Source organism: Protopterus annectens, chromosome 3.part0 (genome assembly GCF_019279795.1).
Source record: "Protopterus annectens isolate FY-2018-M chromosome 3.part0, PAN1.0, whole genome shotgun sequence".
Taxonomy (NCBI): Eukaryota; Metazoa; Chordata; order Ceratodontiformes; family Protopteridae; genus Protopterus; species Protopterus annectens.
Genome location: NC_056731.1, coordinates 851,927,963 through 851,949,884, shown reverse-complemented (window position 1 = coordinate 851,949,884; position 21,922 = coordinate 851,927,963). Strand labels below are relative to the sequence as shown.

Below are 21,922 nucleotides of genomic sequence, written 5' to 3'. Positions count from 1 at the left end.
CATGGGCTTTTCATGGCGATTAAATGTTCAATTTTATGCACTGCATAGCGTAACAGCCAGGTAGACAACTTTCTAAACAAAAAGGTATACCATGTAAAGTTATGATGTTAGGGAGCTTAAAGGCACTGAAATGCCAAAACAAGTACAGTTGTGGAAGTTCCACTTACCTGTAATAGTATATGTTCACAGAACACACCTTCTTAGTGGCATACTACCATCCCTCTGGCAGTCTCTCAAAGCTTCAGGATCCTCCCCCACTTGTCTGTGGCTGTTAAGGACCAATTAACTGCCCGAGCAGGATAATCCGTAATAACCACAGGAAATAACCTTTACTTTTTCCTAGGGCCCAAAAGGAACAGCAGATGAAAAAATGCAAGATTTGCAAACACCTACTGCTCCAAACCAAAGCTACTACCCCCCCCCCACACACACATACACACCAAAAGCTACTAAATAAAAAATACAGCAGCAACCACTAACCACAGACTATGTATATCCAAAAGGAAACAGTGGGAGGGTACTGCCAATAAGGCAGTGTGATCTACGAACATCTAGTTTTACAAGTAAGTGGAACTTATATAAATGTATTATGTTCAACAAATACACCGGCATAAAGGTAGATTCACAAAGCTAACCCAACCCAGGAGGAGGAAGGATTGGGGTCCAGGTGCCCCTAGAAAATGGTCATAGGGAAATCTGCTTTGGATCTAGAAAAGGCATCCAGCTTGTAATTGTTTGTATAAGAATAGACTGAGGACCAGGTTGGCACCTCTAGTATACTTCGAGTCAACCACTTTAAAAAATGCTATTGAGGAGTGGCTTTACCTTACCTGGATTCACCACTTTATGGTGGTAGTAACAAAACAAAAAACATATAAGAGGACAACCAATGTGCAACGGTTTGCTTAGAGACAGGTTGGCCTTTTAATACCACAGAGAAGGAAGTAAAAAGCCTTTTGGCCTTCCTAAAGGGCTTTGTCCTGTCGAAATAGGAAATGAGCTGCAGAGGCACATCCAAGGTATAAAGTAATGTCACTCCTGAATTCCAGGGTTTTGACAGAACTCCGGGAGAAAAAATATTGGAGATTGAATTCTTAAACTACTCAGAGCATTAAAGGATTAGTGTGTGTCAACTTTACATCTGTGGAAATCAGGATTGTCCCACCATAGGAACTGCAGCTCAAAAATGATCCTTACAGATATCACAGCAATAAGCAAAACAGCTTTCCAAGTTAAGAAAGTACAGTTGTGTACACTTACCATAAATTTAGATGTTAGAGTGTATTCACTGTTGCAGTCATCATATTTGGGTTATCCCTGCTCGGGTGTAGCCCTCAGTCGGTCCGAATACCAGAGGCTTAGTATTTCTGCGTCAGTTACTGCCACTACAGGACTGAACATCAGGTAGTCAGTGGCATAATATCAGGCAGCTGATGCCATTACATCAGTTTTTCTTGCCCTGTTAGGAGCCAATAGGGAGCTAGGTTATGGTGGAATAACACCACCAGTAGAAAGGAAAATACTAAAAATTCCTTGTAAGGAAAGAGAGAGAAATAAGACAAAAGGGACGGAGGGAAACCAGGACTGCAACAGTGAATACACTCTAACATCTACATTTATGGTAAGTCTACACAACTGTACTATGTTCTTCATGTTTCACTGTTGCAGTCAGAACATTTGGGTTGATTCCCAAAGCTGGAGAAAAGGGTGGAGGCAGTCAAGAAGACGGGGCTGGCTAGGATGCCCTGCAAGACAGCAATGGTAAAGCCTGCCCTGGATTTGGAGAAGACAGGCAGGTGATAATGCTTGGTGAAGGAATGAACAGATATCCATTTTGCAGCTTCCAGGATGTCCCTGGTGGGGACCCCTCTGAGGAAAGCTGCAGAGATGGAGGTTGCTCTGGAGGAAAGTGTCCTGACCCCCTCGGGGGAGGTTTCCCATGCTGTTTGTAGCAGAAACTGATGCAGTGTGATATCCATTTGGAAATTATTTGTTTGGATATGGCCTTGCCCTCTGCTACTGCAGCAAAGCTGGCTAGCAATTGATCAGTTTTTCCTAAAGATTTAGTCCTGTCTAGGTAGAATCTGAGCTGTCTGTGCACATCTAGAGAGTGCAGAATCCTTTCCCCCTTGTTTTGTGAGTTAGGGAAAAAGGTGGACAAATTAATGGATTGGTTGACAGCCACAATGGACACCACTTTTGGAATGAAGGATGGGTTAGTCCTGAGGAAGACCCTGTAAGCATGGAAAATGATGAAGGCTCTACAGCAATCAGTGCTTGTAGCTCTGATACTCTTCTAGCTGAAGTAATGGCCAGAAGCAAGACATCTTCCAAGAGAGAAATGTTAACTCTACTAAAGCTGCAGGTTCAAAGAGGGGCAGGGTGAGCTTTTCCAACACAAAGTTTAGGTCCCAAGCTGGGGTAGGAGCTCTTTTGGGTGGCCTCAAGTTGTTAGCCCCTCTTAGGAATTGTTTGAAGACAGGATGTGAGAAAAGAGGTGGCTCTGTGCTGAAATGAGCAGAGGTGGCTGAGGCATGAATTTTAATGGAAGAAAAGGATAGACCCCTGTGTAGTAGGTCTGCCAGGTAATCCAGGATGACAGGTAAGGAGGGCTGTGCCATTCCAGCTTCTTTAGTCTGGATCCAGGTGCAAAACCTTTTCCACTTGTCAGCATACGACTTTCTAGTGCTGGGGCATTTGGCCTCACGTACAACATCTAGAACTTGTTTGCTTAGACTGGCAGCTTGAGGAGAGGACAGGCAATAAGACAGGCTGCCAGATTGAGGGTCTGCAATTGGGGATGCATGAATTCTCCATTCCTCTGGATCAGGAGTGTTGGGATCTGAGGTAGGTGCCATGGTGGCAGGGGTGACAGGCTGCTCAGCAATGGGTACCAGTGCTGGCGGGGCCAGTCTGGGGCAATCAGGATTGTCCTCTGGTTTTCCTCCCTTATTTTGAGCAGTACCCTTGAAATAAGTGGTAGAGGGGGAAATGCATAGACCGAGAGGTATACCCACTGGAAGGATACAGCATCCACTTTCCAGGCCTTGCTGTGAGGTTCACTGGTGCAGAATTTTCTAAGTTGGCGATTGGAGTGGGAGGCAAAGAGGTCGACCTTCAGGTTGCCCCATTTCTGGGTTACAAGGGTGAAGGGTCTTTGGTCTAGCTGCTACTCGTGTGGGTCTAGCAGGTTTCTGCTTAAGTTGTCTGCCAGAGAGTTTAGAGAGCCTGGCAGGAATTGTGCTAACAGGTGTAGTTGCATGGCTGAGGCCGTGTGCCAAATGGTCAAGGCAAGCCTGCACAGACGCTAAGACTGAGTCCCTCTCTGCTTGTTGATATACCACATTCACTGTGGTGTTGTCTGTTTTGATCAGTAGACGCCCCGGGGAGAGAAGGGGTCTGAAAGCTGTCAGGGCGTGCTGAACAGCCAATATCTCTTTTTGGTTGATGTGCAGATGTATTTGATTTGGGCTCCATTGGCCCTGAATGTACCTGCTGTCCCAGTGTGCACCCCAGGTATAGTCTGATGCATCTGTGGTGAGGGTCTGGGCAGCGTGGGGTTGTGAGAAGGGAAGTCCCTTGTTGTGGTTGCATGCTGCTGCCCACCAAAGAAAATCTTTCCTTAGACAACCTCTCACTGGTGTAAGAGTTTCCAGGTCTTGAGAGTGCTGACGCCAAAGGCTTTTTAGGTACCACTGTAGTTTCCTCATATGCAGTCTGGCATATGGAATGAGTAGAATGCAAGAAGCCATGAACTCTAGAGCTTGCAGGATTTTCCTTGTGGATAACTGGGTCCAGGTGGCTAGTTGAGAGAAGTATGCTGTCAGGTAGGATTGTTTTTCTGGTGTAAGGAATGCTGTGTCCAGGCTTGCTCCCAGGAATAAAATTTTTTGTGTGGGTACTAGTTTGGATTTATTTTCATTGATAGTATACCACAGGGAGGTCCACAAATCCTTTACAAAGGCCAGGTGCTTTAGCAGCTTTCCCTGAGTGTCTGCCTGATTCAGGCAGTCGTCTAATTATGGGTAAATTTGAATATTCCTTTTTCTACAAAAAGCAATGGCGGGAGCCAGACATTTTCTGAAAACTCTGGGAGCAGTGGATAAGCCAAAGGGAAGCGCAGAGAACTGAAAGTGCAGTGATCCTGCCCTGAAACGTAGGCATGTCCTGCATGATTCTCTGATTGGGATGTGTAGGTAGGCCTCTTTTAGGTCTAGGGTGGCTAACCAAGCATCCTTGGAAAGCATAGGCAGAAGCTGCTGGAAGAGTCTGGAGTAGAAAACCTTGGTCTATCAGTTCTACAGGAACATGCTCTAATGCCTTCATAGAGATCAGGGAAAGGGCTTGCTTTTTGGCCTCTGCCCACTGGTTTGGGGGAAGATCTAGGAACCATTATGGGGTTAGCAGAGTGTGGAAATAAAATTTGTATCCCTGGGACACTATGTTGAGTACCCGGTGGTCAATGGTAATTGAGGCCCAGTTGCTTGCGTGGAAGGAGAGTTTTCCTCCTAGGGGCAAGAGCAGGTGGGTAGCGGGAGGGGTGGGAGTGTAAAATCAATGTGAGCTCTTACCATAAGGGGGTGGCTTTGCACTCCCTGGTTCTGAAGAGGAGGAACTACATTGCTTATATTTCTGCATTCCCTGGGGCTGTTGTCTGGGGGGGGTCTGCTTCCCTTGGGTCTGGGCTGAGCTGACCTGGAGGGGGCAGGAAAGGACCAGTCCTTGGAGGGGCAATGCCTATTGAACCTCGGTGGCTGGACCTGTAAAACGTCTACCTGCATAGATTTAGCTTTTTCTTCCATCTTTTTTAAGACCTCTTCTGCCTTGGTGCCAATAAAGTTGTCTTTGTGCAAGGGTGCATCCAATAATTTGGATTTGACATGGTCTAGCAAGGTATGATCCTTAAGCCAAGCATGCCTTCTAGGGACAGAACCAGTGACTGCTGCCCTGCAAGATGCTTCTAGGGCTTCAAAACCACATTGTAAGGTGTGCTTAGTTACTTGACTTGCGGAATGCATTAACTCTTGTAACTCTATTTTCTGCACAAGCAGGGAAAGAAGATAATTTTTGTTTGAGGAGTTCCATGGTATGTTGCTGATATTTCAGCATGTGGAAGTGACAATTTAATGCTCTAACAGCAAGAGTAGTAGAGGTATATAATTTTTTTACCCCATCTGTCTAATGCTCGGGAATCCCTATATGAGGGGGTGGGACTCTTAGCTGAAGTTGCTTTGATTCCTTTAGGCCCTCAAGAGATTACCTCGGGATCAGCAGTAGGATTTTTGAAAAGAAATTTGAGAGAGTCAGGAACTCTATAGTACCTGTCAGATTTCCTGGGAGCAGGAGGGTGGGTGTCAGGGGTCAGACTGGATTCCATAAAAACATCATCCACAACATCCAAGACAGGAGGAATGGCCAGAGGTTTGTGCTGTGGAAGATCTAAGAATTCCCTGAGTCTCTTTTTTGACTTGAGGATAGTCCTGACATTTCTATTGGCAATGCTCCCTTAAAGTATGTAGGGTTCTCCAAAGGAAAGTCCTCGGGTGGAGAGGCTGAAGGGATGGATTCCTCTGCATCAGAATCCTCATAAGCAGAGAGGGGTTGCATATCTTCATATGCATCAGAGTCATCGGACTCCTGTTCAGATAAAACTACTGGGGAAAAGTCTCTTTCTTTTTGGAAGGGGTAGCCTGGTTTCCCCTGATAAGTATTATAAGGTCTTCCGCCATTTTAAGCGTTTGAGACGGAGGCAAATAAGCAGGCGCCTGAACTTGGGTCATCGGTTTTTGGGAGTGGTTCGTAACCTGGGCCTTAGAAACTCTGTTGTTTTCGAAATAACTGTGGATGGGAAAGAAGTTGGTCTGTGTCGAGTATCAGTAGTATGAAGTACTTCCTCGGAAGCTGATGCCTGCTCAGCGGTTCCGGACTCATCCAAGGTAGATACAACCGCAGGATCCTTAGTCGAAGAAGAGTCTCACGGCATAACGGACTCTGAAAGGGTCTCAGTAGCAGCCTGCGAATCCACAGTAGCAGGCATCAGGGGCCTCACTTAGAACCGGAGAACTGATGACTAGCTTAATGGAAGCATCATTGGCAGTCTTGGACCTGTGCAGTCTGTCTCTGTCTTTATCCTTACATTTTTTCAGAAGATCTGTTGTCGGATGGCTTACCAAAGCCATATCGGAACTCAAGGACTGAGAGAAAATATCTAGCTACAATAAGGACCTGACGACGTATAGTTCTGGTGTTGAACAAAGCACAAAAGTGACAGCAGGGGACATGGTCTGGGCCTAAACAAGTGACAGTAAGAATGAAAATCTCAGTGTGATATTTGCTTTCCACAGGTGAGACGATTGTTAACTTTTTCTGACATCAGTTAGAGCAAGAAAAAAGGATCCCCAAAGGGGTACTTAGCTTTAGAATACCAACTTCAATTCGGAAACAAAAAACTTAGGTAGTGGCCGGCCGGCACTCGTGAGAATTGCTTCTGCTTCGGGCTCCTCTGCAGGAAAGACTGGTGTAATGGCGTCGGCTGCCTGATTTTATACCACTGACGACCTGACGTCAGTCCTGGAGCAACAGCAATAAGAAGTTATGTACTCACCATAACGTTCCATCTGAGTAGGTAACTTCATTTGTCAGCAACCTGTGGGATCCGAGCCGGCAGCTTTCAAAGCTAAACGAGCCGACCTCTCAGCTCCTCCCCTTTACCCATAATACCCTGCTACCTCCCTCCAGTCCTCAGATCGAGTTTGCCAAATATGCACCCAACAAAAAACAATCTAAGACACTCGACAGAACACTAACCTGCTGCATGACAAAGGAAAACTTCCGTCATGGCTAAACCCATGAAAGAGGCTAGGGGGAAGGAGGGGGGGGGGTCAGTTGCTGACAAATGAAGTTACCTACTCAGATGGAACGTTATGGTGAGTACATAACTTCTTAATCTGAAGTAGTTAACTTCATTTGTTCAGCAACCAGTGGGACAGAGTCCCCAGCTACCAAAAACCTTGGGCGGTCCTCAAGGAAGGATATTCCGGAGCACTGCGGTGCCAAATGCTGCCCTACCTCTGGATATCAGATCCAGCTTATAATGAGAAATAAAGGTATGAGAAGAGGACCAAGTAGCCACTGAGCAGATGTCATCTAGAGGAACTTTTGACCAGAATGCTGCAGAAGTAGCCATAGAATGGGTAGAGTGGGCATGAACCCCTAAGGGTTCAGGCCGACCGGAAGCTAAATAAGCGTGAATGATGCAGTGTGATATTCATCTCGCCAAGGTAACTTTCGTAATAGGCTTCCCCAAAGATGGCTTAGCGAAAGACACGAAGAGTTGATCCAGTTTCCGAGTAGCCTCTATCCTTTGCAAGTAAAAACGCAATTGTCTGTGCACATCCAATAAGTGCAACCTGTATTCCCCTTTGTTTTGAAAGTTGGGGAAGAAAACAGGTAAGTTAATGTTTTGGTTGATATTGGATTTGGAGGCCACCTTAGGCAAGAATGAAGGGTTAGTCCTGAGAGAGACTCTGTCCTTATGGAAGACCAGATACGGGGGTTTCATACAAAGGACTTGAAGTTCAGACACCCTTCTGGCTGAAGTAATTGCAATCAGGAAGGCCATTTTCCAATATAAAAATTTTAACTCTACCAAAGCTGCAGGTTCAAAGGGTGGGCCCGTCAGTGCCTGAAGAACCAAGGTTAAGTCCCACGGGGGAACCACATTCTTGATTGGAGGTCTCAACAGAAAGGTGCCTTTCAAAAAGGTTTTGCATATCTTAGCAGACCCTAAGGGACCAAGGTTATCCCCTATGTGGAAATGGCTGCCATTTGGACTTTGAATGTAGAAGCACTGGCTCCTTGGTAGAAAATATGGGACAGGAATTCAACAACCATTGGAATGGGAGCAGCAAAGGGGTCTAAATCCCTACGTTTGGCCCAGATGGAAAACCCTTCCATTTACTTCTGTAGATCTTCCTGGTAGAAGGTTTATGTGCCGCCACCAGAATAGATTTTACGGGAGACGAGATACCAGGAATCCTAGCTATCAGAGGAACTGGATCAACCAAGCCGTGAGCTTGAGGTTGTCCAGGTTTGGAGGTTGTAATCCCACAGGATGAGAGATCAGATCCGGAATGGGATCTAAGAGCCAAGGAGGAGCTACGCTGTGAGACCGCAGGTAAGGGAACCAGATCTGGCGAGGTCAGAATAGGGCTATGAGGATTATTTTGCTCCCCAACCGATAAGCTTTCTGTAGGAACTTTGTCATTAGCGGAAGAGGAGGATAAGCATAAAGAAGACTGGGGGGCTAAGCATGAACCAGAGCGTCTCTGGGGCTCTCCCCTATTGGGGGAATCAGAGTGAAAATCTTGCTGCATTTTGCGTTTGAAGAAGCGAAAAGATCGCAGCAAGCTTGACCTCAACTGAGGAAGATCTGATTCGCTACTGACGGGTTTAGAGACCACTCTTAATTGTGAGGATCGAGCGACTCAGCTTGTCCGCTAGAATGTTGGACCCACCCAGAATGTGCGTCGCTGTCAGAAAGCGGTTGGTGGAAATTGCCCATTCCTAAACTCTCATAGCCTCTCGACAATAGGGTAAGATCTGGTTCCTCCCTGTTTGTTGATGTACCATCCCAAAAAGAGTGTTTTAAAACATAATTTATCCCAGAACTGTTTTAAACTTATCAAACAGTTAAGAGATGAACAGATAAGGGTAATGAAAAAACTAAGTATGAGGAAATTATATACAACCTACTCCAGGACACAGAACAGTACAGTACCCTTTCCCTCAATGAATTGAACATTGCATATACTAGGATTAAACACAACTTGTATGATTTGTTATTGCAAGGTGCTATTAATGAAAAACTTTACAATTATCTAGTAGTTAACAAACCTCTTACACCCATAATTTTTGGAATACCCAAGGTACACAAGGGTTAGAACCATTAAAATTTAGACCTATTGCAGAACCCCTTGCAAATTTGTTGACGCAACACTTAAGAAGGCTATTTCATCAATACAGCACATTTGTAAAGATTCCTAGAATTCCTAAAAATATTAATGTTTCTTATTTCTCTAGAGGATCTATTCTTGGTAACAATTGATGTAATAGAATTATTTCCTAGTATTCCACATGATACTGGCATACAATGGTTCAACGAATTTTAACAAAATTTTCAGATTTTAGTAACAGTATTATTAATTTATTATCAGATTTTATGGGCATTATTTTGAATAATAATTTTATCTATTTTAATGGTGAATTTTTAAACAAAACAAAGGAGTTGCCATGGGTTCACCATGCCTCCCTCATACATAAACATGGTCCTTTGTTATTGGGAAAATGTATTTGTTTTCACATCACAATGGTGGATGATATTTGTATTTTATGGGAAGGTAGTAAAGCAAGTTTGGAAGATTTCTTGTTTTATATTAATGAGACTACCAATTTTTTAAAATTCACATCTACTATTAGTGAAAATCAGATTAATTATTTGGATGTGTTATTACACAAGAACACAGAGACACAATTATTTGAGTCCTCAATTTACAGAAAACCATCCTTCTCGAATACATATCTCCATTTTAGTAGTGCCAATTCATCAGGGCTTCTAGAATGTGCAGCACAGATAAGAAGTTTTCAGATTTATCCTTTGACATTAATTGAGAAAATGTACCAAGAAGTTTTACAAGGAAGAATAGACATGTATAGGCCATTATTGGGATACCTGAAGTGGAAGTGAATCCCCTACATCCCAAGCTATTTTTAGTTGTACTTTTAATAACGATAATTCTCAAATAAAGAGCATGATTAATAAATATTGGCCCATTCTAATTACAAATGAGGATACAAAAAATGGGTTAAATACCAACCTAAAAACATGTTTGAGAAGCAACCACCCGCACAACCTGGTAATAGAGGTGGTAAGGTTGGCACATACAAATGTAATAGTTGCAAACAATGTTCTTTTATTGTTGAAACAAATGGTTACTATATTAAATCTACTTTACGATATTCGCAAAAGAAGAGACACCTTTTGTGAAACATCTTAACAATTGCCCTAATATGACACTAAAATTTTTGTCATTGAACAAGTTCCCATTAACCCCAGAGGAGGAGATTGGGAAACTCTAGAAAAATTAAATGCATCAAAACCTCGGGATTAAATGAAGCTATTAGTATCACCAGCCTTCTTAAACTAAGAAGAAGTAAATTATAATTATAATGAAACACTATTTTTAATTTTTTGTCACTAGACAGATTTTGTTTTATCATAAAGTTTATTTCCCACTTCTTTTGGTAGCATTTATTTATGATTTTACTATTTACATGGTACGAACAACATTAATATTTGTCTGTATGTAGCATAATATGAAAGTACTTATATATTTATATAATTATTTATAATTCATTTTATAATATATTTAATTAATTGGTTAAGTTAAAAATTTTTAGTATATTTATTTCATAATAATACACATATTTTTTAATAATAAAAAAAGGTAGTACTGGTTCTTTAGAACAACAAAGTATTATTATAGGTCCATTAGCAGGTTGTTATGTTTACATACATTTCGCATTTTACATTTTACATTTTTTTCTGCTACAACAAGTACAATAATTTTGCAAATAAATTAAAGTTAATTTTAATTTTAAGAAGTGTTAAAGAGAAAAGAAAAAACTAAAACTTTATATATTTTTTTTATATAGTTCAGTATTGAAAGCAAAAAGTTTTAAACAGAATTGATTTTTATATTTGGTACCATTAAATGTTAATTGATTAATTGGTTTTGGTGCACTTGTATATATAGCACAGTAAAACATTGGTGGTTCATCTTTGACAAAACCCGTTGTGAAGAGCAACGGGTGAAAAGTTGAAGTAATTTTGTGTTTTATTCGCATTACTGTTCTAACAGCTATTCGTGCATTTATTCCTGGGGTCACTAATAAAAGGAACTTCTGTTTAAGAACGAGTTTTTTTTTGTTCCAGACTAGGACAAGTTTATTAGTTCTGGGATAGCTTCTGCGTTTTATTGACTGATGTACCAGACTACTGCCATGTTGTCTGTCTGAATTGCAATAGTTCCCAGAGGAAGAAGGTCTTGAAGTGCTTGCAACGCTAGAAGCGCCACCCTCATCTCCAGGACACTGATATGCAGAACGGTCTCTAACAAGGGTCCACGTGCCTTGGACGGTTCTGCCCATGGAATGCCCCCCCCCCAACCGCGAGAAGTCTCTGTGGTCAGCGTGGCTTGGGGTTGAGGCATCACAAATGGTCTCCCTTCCCGCAGCTCTCGGGAATGGAGCCACCAAAGAAGGGAGTTCCTGCAAACCCTGCTTAGGGGAACCGGAGAATCCAATGGGTGTAGGAGGACAGACCATTGAACCTGAAGAGTCCATTGAAGGACTCTCATGTGTAATTGCGCCAGAGGTGAAAGGTTGATGGCTGCCGCCATAGATCCTAGGGCTCTCAGGACCAATTCTGCAGGCGGGGCTGGGGACTGTAGGAGCGCTATTACATGCAGTGACAAGTTGCGCAACCTGTCCGCTCTCAGAAAGGCTTTGGACTGGAGTGTATTTATCCTGGCCCCTATGAAAAGCAGAAATTGCACAAGATGAAGAGACGACTTCTGAAAATTAATGGTAATGCCTAGATGCTGGGCCAAGGATAAGGAATAATCCCTGGCGGAGCAGAGCAGATGCCTAGTGGGGGCGGTGAGGAGCCAGTCGTCTAGGTACGGAAAGACCTGAATTCCCTGAAGTCTCAGGTGGGCTGCTACAACTGCCTTGACTTTGGAGAACACCCTGGGGGCTGTGGTGAGGCCGAACAGGAGAACCCTGAACTGAAAATGACTGGCTCCTAGCCGAAAGCGGAGAAACCTTCTGAAGCATCTGTCCATGAGAATGTGGTAGTACGCATCCTTGAGGTCTATGGAGCACATCCAGTCATTCTCCTGTAGAAGGGGGAGAATAGATTGCAGAGTGACCATCCGGAATTTCTCTTTGGCAATGAACAGGTTTAGAGTTGACAGGTCGAGAATTGGCCTCAAGTCCCCCGTCTTTTTTGGCACATAAAAGAACCTGGAGTAATTGCTTAACCCGGATTGCTCTGGGGGGATGTGCTGGATGGCCCTTTTTTCTAGCAACTTCTTTATTTCTGAAGCCACAGCCTCCCTCTGATTGGGTGGGACATCGGGAAGGCGCTTTGTTCGTGGGGGAAGATTCAGAAAGGGGATAGTGTAACCTCTGGATGTTATTCGGAGCACCCAATGATCTGTCGTAATGGACTCCCATCTTTGTAGGTGCTCCAAAAACCAACCCCTGACTGCCTCCAGAGAGGGACAGCCGGGCATGCCCTCAGGGCTGCTGCGCGGGTCGGTCCGAGAAGGGTTCTCTGGACCCGAAATTATTCACCCTCCCCTCTGCCTCTGGGCTGGCGTCCACCTTGTCCTCCTCTGCCTCTGAAGGACGAAGGGTCTGGAGCGGGACGGGACAGCTGGGACTTCTGGAACCACATCTTCTTTTGTCCTCCCTGGTTCCTTGAGAAGGACCTTTGAGGATTCGAGAAGCTGATCCCGATGGCAGACAGCGTCTTCCCGTCTTTCTCACTCTGGAGCAGCGTGTCATGGATGGTTTTGCCAAATAGCGTAAAACCATCAAAGGGAGCATTCGCGAAGGACACCTTGAAGGGTTCTGCAAAGTCGAAGCCAGGCATGGCGCCGCAAGGCGACCTGTGCCCCGCTGGCTCTAGCCGCTCCCTCCATGGCATGGGAGAGAAGCTGCATGGAAATGTTAGAAATTGACTTTAGGGTGGCTATGCGAGCCGAGAAAGTCCATTTATCCTCGGCCTCCATGGACTCTGGGGGAGCTCCAGCATATTCTTTTATCAGATCCCGCTGGAGTCTAATGACGTGTGCCAGATAATTCAGCGCCCTTATAGAAAAGGTGGCTGAAGCAAACATCCGCTTTCCAATATGGTCCATCGTCTGAGACTCCTTATAAGGAGGAATGACTGAGGAACTTTCTTGCGCTAGTTCCTTCTTAGTGGCAACCGCCACCACCATGGCATCTACTGGGGACCCTTTATTCCATGCCTGTTTGTCAGGGGGACTAAAAATCTTGTCCGGTCTTCTAGGGATTGGCTCCATGGTGTCTGGCTCCTTCCAAGCCCTGGTAGTAATTAAGTCTACCAGGGGATCAGCCTGGGGGGGACACCCAAGAGGTAGACAGGCCTGCGAACGCCTCCAGAAACACAGACTCATCCGAGGAAGGTTTTTGGGCTGACCACCCCCCCCTCTAATACACAGTATTTCCATAATGTCCCCAAAGGAGACATCTTCAGGGGGTGACCTTGGGGAACCTTCCCCTTCCTCTAAGTCCGTGTCCTCCGTGAGGGACTCGGGGGGGGGGGGGTCCAAGTCCCTCCTCTTGCACTTGCGTTTGTGAGGGACCTCCTCAGTGGGACTGTCCGAGGAGGCCTCACCAACGAGGTCCTGTTCCCCTACGGGGACCAACTGGAGCGTCGGCGCAGGCTGTCCTTGGGGCCGGACGACAGGCCCAAATGCGAGGGAGTGAGGGGTGGATCCGCAGCCCGGACCGGGGACCTGGAACTCCTCGACAGCATCCTCTCCACCACGTCAAAAGCAGAGGGCGAGCCACTCTCCTCTGGCTCTGAGAGTAGCCCCCTTGGCTCCGAAGTGCGGACAGGAGTCGGAGCCGACGCGATTGGATCCAAAAGGGCAGTGTGCTCCGATGAAATGGAGCCGAAGACACACTGACCCCTGCGGATCTGAAGCTCGGCTCTTGGCCCCGAGAGGTTGGATCCGATACGCTCAAGGGTACGGTTGGCGAAGTAGCCACGACTGTCGGCACCGACTCCCCGGGTCCGAGACGGCTCGGATCCAAAGACTCCGAAACCCGATAGTGAATCGGAGAAGGAGCAATTGGGGCAAAGAAAGGGGCCGAGCTCCCCCCGGGAAGGAGGGAGGCACGAGCACCCCCATCTGCATTTGGGCCTGCAGGAATCGACGCATCATCAGGTCCATATCAGCGTCAGACATACTTCGAGTATCCTTGAAGAGGTCGTCGAGGCAGGCCGGGAAGGCCGCCTAGACGACCTCGAGGGAGACCGGGACTCCTCCTCCGGCTCTGGAGAAAAGCAGGGAGAATGGAGCCGAGAGGGGGAAGAAACGGAGACTCGCCTGGGAGAGCTAACTAACTTAGGAGGCGGAGCAGAGGGGTGAGACTCTGCCCATCGCTTGTGGCTCTTATGCCGGTCCTTCTCCCTATGCCTTTTTTCTTTGCTAGAAGAGTCCCCCTCTCCCTGGGACACAGAGGGAGGTTGAGTCCCTGCCAGGGGAGGGGGAACTGAAGGCTGGACAGCCGCAGCCGCGGCTGGTGCCACTGAGAGAGAGGAGGAAGAAGAACCCGCGGGCAAGAGTCCCGCCAGGATTAACTTATTCCTCCTATCCCTCACAGCCCGGGGGGTTAAAGGCGGCGCACACATGGCAGCCCGAAGACAAGTGGGCCACCTCCAGGCAGAGAACGCACTGAGTGTGGCCATTCGCTGGGGACAGCTTATGACCACACAGTGTATTTAGAAAAAAATGGCCTTAGGCCCTTCAGCCATCGCACGTTGAAACGTGCCCACTCACACAAGAAAGGGGAGGGAAAAAAACTAGAACTTTACAATTTACCACAAAACATTATCCGAAAATTACACATATAGAAAACTAAGGGCCTACTATACTCACACACATGAAAAAACTATAAGAAAAGAGTTTTTAAAAGGTTTTAAATACTCTCACCAACGCCGAGAGCTCGTCACTTAAGCTGTCAGCAGCAGCGGCAAACGAGATCTGTGGACTGGAGAGAGGTAGCAGGGTATTATGGGTAAAGGGAAAGAGCTGAGAGCTCGGATCTTTTAGCTTGGAAGGCTGCTGGCTCGGATCCGAGGTCGGATCCAATACCCACAGGTTGCTGATCAAATGAAGTTTACTTCAGATCAGATGCAGAAATACTAAGCCTCTGGTAATCGGACCGACTGAGGGCTACCCTGGCAGGGATGACCCAAATATGATGACTGCAACAGTGAAACACGAAGAACATCTTAAGATCAGCATAAGCTGCTGGTTTAAGTGGTGGTAAGGTCTTTTTTTTTAAATAAAAATCCCACAGAGGAAAAAGGTTTTTGCAAGGGAGTTCTCATATCTAATACTCCCTTCATAAACTGTTTTACCAAAAAAGAAAAACAAGGAGGATTCACAGGTAGATATACAAAGATGACCATAAATATGCCTTAACAGGTGCATACACCAAGCCATCATAAAGAAACTCGCACCACAGTTTGAAGACCAGTGGGAAATTAACCACAATGCCCACCTCTCACTTAATTTCAATTTAGGCACCACCTAGGAAACCTCATACATTATCAAACCAAAACTTTTTCTAGTAGCAGTATTTCTGGTCGTCTAACACCTTCTGCCCATCATCAAAATACAAAATGCAAGTACCTAAACAGAGTCCAGATTGAATCATCCAGGTTGCCAACTGAAGTTTCTCCAAATCTAGGTGCACCAGTCACTGCTGAGGCTGTGTGAGCAGATCCAAATTGTGAGGAAGTCTGTGGTAATTGCCCTTGGCCAATACCATTAAAAAGGAAAACCAAGATTGCCTACACCAAAAGGAAGTCACCACAATGAACATGGGCATTTCTTATTGAACCTTCAGAAATACCTTGAGAATCAGTGGAAGGGGTAGAATGCATACAGGAACATTCCTGTCATGGGAAACAAGAATGTGTCTGTCCTCTAAGCATGTAAGCACATCTGGAACAGAATGTTAAAAGCTGACTGTTTTGAAAGGAGGCGAACAGACCTATTCAAGGTGTTCTTCACATCTGGACTATAACCTGGAAGAGCACCGTCTTTGGCTTTCACTAGTATGGATTTGCCAAAGATCTGCAAAGTCTGTCTTGTCACAACAAACTGCTCTGACAGGGAGGAAGGGATGATGCCTGAAGAGTCCAAGAATACAAAGAAGTCAGCTCCCAGACAATATACGCCAGCTGGTACAAGGGATAAGACCTCAACCTCGTACTCCTAAGAATGCAAAGGTACCACATGGCTAAGATGAAGTCTGAGACCATCACAGAAGGACTCTTGAGTCCACAGGTGGTGAAGGAGTTTCAAGGTATGAACCATGGCCAAGTACTACAGATATAGATGTGCTTCTGTGCATCCTTAGGCCCTCAAGTTGCTAACACTTGCTTCTCCAATGACACTGCTCCCCAAACAAAGTGGGACAAATCTATCAATATAGATTGCGCTGGCCATGGAGAGGAGACAGGAAGTCTTAGAAAAAATACTTGACTGTTGTGTCTACCACTAAAACAAACACTCATCTGAAGAAAGGCAGCACTGGCCACTGGAATTCCATAGAAAGAAAATGCTAGGTCTGACAATTTTGGACATGCCAAAAACATTTTTACCCATAAAAGATGGTTTGTGGTAAAAATAGAATCAAGGATGCAGTTTATCCAAAATTATGGATTCTCTGAAGAACAGACTTTTCTCCTGGAGAATGCAAACAACACTGTCTGGTAAGACATGACTGACGTCAGAAAGCAAGGCCCTTATTAAGCAAGAGTTGATTAAGCAACCCAGAAAAATCGATCTTTATGAAGGTGCCAAACATGACTTCCAGAGGTTCAACTTGACATCTAATTAGGACAGGAAAGTTGACAGCTAACTCTAGCAATTCCAAGCACCTAGACAGCTGCTCTGCAGGAATTTGAAGGCTTCTAATGAATGGCCAGACTTCAACAGTAGACCACAACCAGGAGAAGGCGTTTGGTAAACACTCAGTGCAGTGGAAGCCCAAATGGCAAACAAACAACAGTTTGAACCAGACACCAAATTTCTTAGCAAAAGGAAGGGACTAATGGTCTCAATGATAGTTTTGATTTGGGGAAAAGGAAAAACATGGAGAAGGCAATTTCTCAATCTTTCCAAAGGAAGGACTGGTTAAGTACTTTGGTGACCGGCATTTGCCATATAAGAGAATAAAGTTAGGTCCAGTGGTGAGAAGGTGCCCCCTTGAATGGAGGCAACTGATGTTACGACTGCCACCTGAAATGCCTGTGAACAAGATTGAGCATCTATTTAACAGGAACCAGTGACAGCCATGCCACCTTACTGAAAGTCAACTACAGAACTGAGGCACACAGAGATGGACTTCAGAAAGACAGGTACCATGTCTTGGTACATGCACAGCAGAAAAAGAGACATCCTTTTATGGTAAAGGAACCCCTTTTGTTAGGCTTGGTGGAGAACCAGGTCTGCCATTAACCTGAGGTACTTTGGTTTAGTTCAGCTTTGAGCTCCTTTTGGTAAACCATTGAAAATAACATTGCTTATAGGAGAAAACTACTGAAATGAAATTTCAACAGTCCTACCTCTGCACATTTCTGTCATCCCACTGATTAAGGATCTGATTAGTTGCTGAACACAAAGTACACAATCAGACTGGAGTAACACATACAGAATCTCAGATTTAAACTCATCAGAAAGATTCTCTGTCAGAAAGTATACCTCTTGTATTACCACTGAAAATAATGCATTTCTTGAAATAGAAAAAGCCTCTTCCAAGTCACTCTCTAAAGCAAATTTTGAGACAAATTAACAAAATTTTTGATAAACTTTTTGCTCAACAGGTAAAGCAGCAACTCCTCAACACAAATTCACATGTACAACAATGGAAGAAAAAAATACTTTAACCGCCACCATACTGGACTGAGCCAGCTCGCTTCCCTACGATGTTAGGCAACTTGTCCAGTCTATCTGAAAGACCGATGTACCTAGAATTTATATAACCACACACACATTTGAGACGCATTATATATATATAGATATATATATATATATATATATATATATACATACATATATATATATATATATGTATATATACATATATATATATATATATATATATATATATACACATAAACATACATATATACACACACACAAATACATACATATATATAATATAAACACACACACATACATACATATATATAATCTATATACACACACACACACACACACACACACGCATATATATATATATATATATATATATACACACACATATATATATATATATATATATATATATATTACATACATGCACATACACACTCATTTAATATGCATATATATATAGATATATATATATATATATATATATATATATATATATATATATGTACACATACACAAACCACAATTTACTAAGCAGAGCTTGCATAAGCAGAGAAGTACAAGCTTTCTTAAAAATTTCCTCAACTGCCAGGATCAATGGAGGAAAGGTCTCCAAAAGATCCCTGCTTAAAACAGTCTGACACCAGATCCCCAACCAAATCAGGATCCAAGGAAGACAGAATTGTAGTGGAAGTGCCGACATTAGTCATAACCCAGGTATGGCCATCCCATAATCAACTGTCCAAGCAACAGGAAAAAAAAGCCAAAGACTTTTGATAAAAAAAAATAAGGTGGGTTTAAAGTCTCCCTTACTTTTTTTTTGCATACTCAAACCTAGTAGGAGAATCCCCGAGTGGAGACTTATCAATACTAACAGCATAATCTGTGCCCTCTTGACTTCCCTTGCAAGCAAAGTGTTTGGTTCTCCTATACCTTAAGCAGGCAACGGTACAGTCATGAAGAATGTGACAGATGGACGTGTCACACAGTTGTGGTACCATACCATCACACCAGGGGACCTGGAGGTAAAAGAAGGTGATTGGTCTGATAACCTGCTCATGGCTAAGGCTACTTTGAGTCACAAGCCATAGGCTGAGGCATATTATGTAATTAATTAGTAGGAGTTTTAGGTGCATAAGTTGTAGATAGTGGTGGAGTTGGGGGCACTGTATCACAGTCCATCAAGTCAGGGGACAAATTTCTAGCCTGATTAATACCAAGTACTAACTGCACGGGTCAGCCCAGTATCCGAATGGACAAAACCCACTATTCTTCCTTAAAACAGTAAATTTAATTCTATTTCTACAGGAATACACTATGCAAAATTATAGCAATTTCAATAATCCAACAACAAGCACAAATATATCCCCCAAAGGACCTGAAAATAAAGAAATAAAAGCTAAAAACTGCGCAAGAATAATAAATGCAGTACAAAATAGTCAGACAAGAAATTAAGAATAAACTTAAAAATTCCTGTCAGTAATGCTCCATAAACAAAATGGTGCCAGTAAATGTCTCAAAGGACTCTAAATTTAAGAAATAAAGGCAAGAATTAGTCCAAAAATACACACATCATAAAATATTGTTAGACAAGAAATTAAGCATCAACTTACTAAAAATTCCTATAAGAAATACTTAACAAAATGGCACCAAAAATGCAATTTAAATAAAAATCATTCCATTCACTTATGTACAAGAAGATATGAATAAAAACTGTGATAACAGTTGAGTTTTCCTGTCAAAATAATGCTTAAAAATCAACAGAAATAACTGACAAGATTTACTCATGATTGTGGCAGCACAAGGCAGTGACAGAACTTTGCTAAAACAACCCCAGTACAGAAAGTCCATCAATTACTCCCTAAATGTTTTATGGTGTTTGGGGAAAGGGTTATAAACCCTTGAAAAAGTAGTATTTACCTTAATATATACAATATAATCCTCTGCTTTGAACAGAAAGTAAAATACTACAAAACTGAACCTCCCCCCCAGGAAACAAATATAGAAGAAGGCTACACAATACAAGTACTGACAGAAAAGCAGAGGAGTGGAATAAAATAACCCATATGAGATCACAGTTGCCACAAGGGATAGTTTTCTCACAGATCCTTCTCTTACAGTAGCACTAGAAAAAACTAAGGCGTACTGTCTGTGGCAGTTGAAGACTACCCTGCTGTGGCAGCTAATTATGTCCTTAACAGCCACAGATGAGCAGGGGGAAGAACCTGAAGCTTTGAGAAACTGCCAAAGGGAGGGCAGTAGGGTGCTACTACCAATGTACCAGTAAGGCAGTGTGTTTGCCAATCATCACAGTTTATGCTTCAGTTATATAAAGCAGATCAGGAATATTTTCATTTACTTCATTTATCCTTTGTTGACTAGGTTAGTTCCACTAGCCTAGTAGCCTATTTTTAGTGGAGACCCGGGATGGTATTTATACTACTAGGAGAAATTTGACCAGGGCATCAAGGAACTTCCCCTACACTTTTTTTTAATAGGGACCGTGGGATCTTTTACATCCACCTGAGTTGCCATCAACTCAAGCAGATGGCACCTTGGTTTAATGTCTCATTCAAAGAACAAAATCCATTAACTTCAGTCCATGTTTTTCTAAGTGCAGTTTGCTAGTGTTTCTGTAATACTTGCCTGTATATTTTGTAGGGAAGAAAATACACTCTGGGAAGATGAAAAGCTGTTTACACTGCAGTTACCCCTTAAAAATTGTAGCAATATCTTTTATCCAAAGGAAATGAACTTTGGTTCCTAAAACATTTCACTAAAAATACAAAACATTTCACAATACGATACTATACTGTGTGTTACATTAAAAGGTAGGATTATAATCTCTTACTCGGCTTGAATGTACACACCACTTTTACCTTAATATTTGCCACAAAAATATTTATCAACTGCTTTTTACCTGGAAAGATCAATGAAGGCAAGGTAGTTCGGAACAGGGTAAACATCAACCAGGAGAAGTTCTGTGGAGGTGAAAAATACTTGTTTAAAACAGCTGTCCATTACATAATACAGCCACAGATTTTTTTTTTTAATTGTAATATACTTCATTCTTTTTCTTTATGCATTACTAAAGGCAAGTATAATCATAGTGGGGCTGTGACCTGGTAGAGACGGAAAGTGTTTCACAACACTACAGGGCAGAATATAAAACTGCACTTTCTGCTACCAAGCTCAAACAGACATGGTAACAATGTTGGGAAATCCAACAGGACTTACTAGGTTTCTTCATTTATTACCCTAACCACAAAAGATTAAATTAATCTAATGAACCCTCTTCAGCCAGGATAATAGACAGGTATTACAGAAGAGCTAACAAATCACACTAAACAGCACAATGAAATACAGACTGCAGAGATAAAAGCAATGAAGATAATGAACATAAACAGAACATTTTTGTCCTGTTAAATATGGTTATGCCTATGAACAGTGATCTTGAAACTGGGAGCAAAATAATTTACAATAATTTGCAAGATTATTCAGTCAAGCAGACATTAACACTAACAAATGAGGTAGATCGGAGGAGAACAAAGGTGGAGGCCTAATCTGGATTTCAACAAGACCTTAAATGCTAGCACACAAAGAATGATGCTCATCAGATTCAGTCTTGAAGCAGGGTCTAAAATACTGAATTATATGAAAAAATAAATAAAAACTACAATGTTTAAAAATGGCATCAACTAAGGATGCTTATGGGCTCACTAGAGAAAAGTAGTTGTGCAAGTAAAACCTACCATAACAGTAGATGTTTGAATGATCACTGCTGCAGTAGCTTTAGCTTTATGGGTTATATCCTACAAAGGATACAACAGCTGGCCATCTCCCAAAGCTTCAGGGCAACTTCCATTGCCCCAAACTGTCAGGCAGCTCGACCTGAGCTAACTAAGGGACAAGTTTGGGTGTGAAGCCTTTCACAGCTTTCCTGCCAGCAGAAAAAGTGAGGTTGAGCCCTGAAAGGTCAACACTACGAACAAAAACAAAAAAATATCCAAACCCTAGCATTAAAAAACACCAAAAACAAGCAGGATGAAGGAGGGAGTGGCTACTGCAGCAGTGATTATTCGAACATCTACTATTGTGGTAAGATTTTCTTATGCAACTGTACTATGACCATCATACTGATCACTGCTGCAGTG

General features: G+C 43.2%; 1 protein-coding gene across 1 annotated transcript in view; it reads right to left on the bottom strand.

Moving 5' to 3' along the window:
* Window positions 1–21,922, bottom strand: part of PHLPP1 (PH domain and leucine rich repeat protein phosphatase 1) — a 1,852,281-nt gene that overhangs the window by 775,919 nt on the left and 1,054,440 nt on the right. Inside the window, 1 exon segment of the mRNA XM_044065187.1 lies at window positions 20,689–20,749. Coding sequence (XP_043921122.1) covers window positions 20,689–20,749 — 61 coding nt within the window.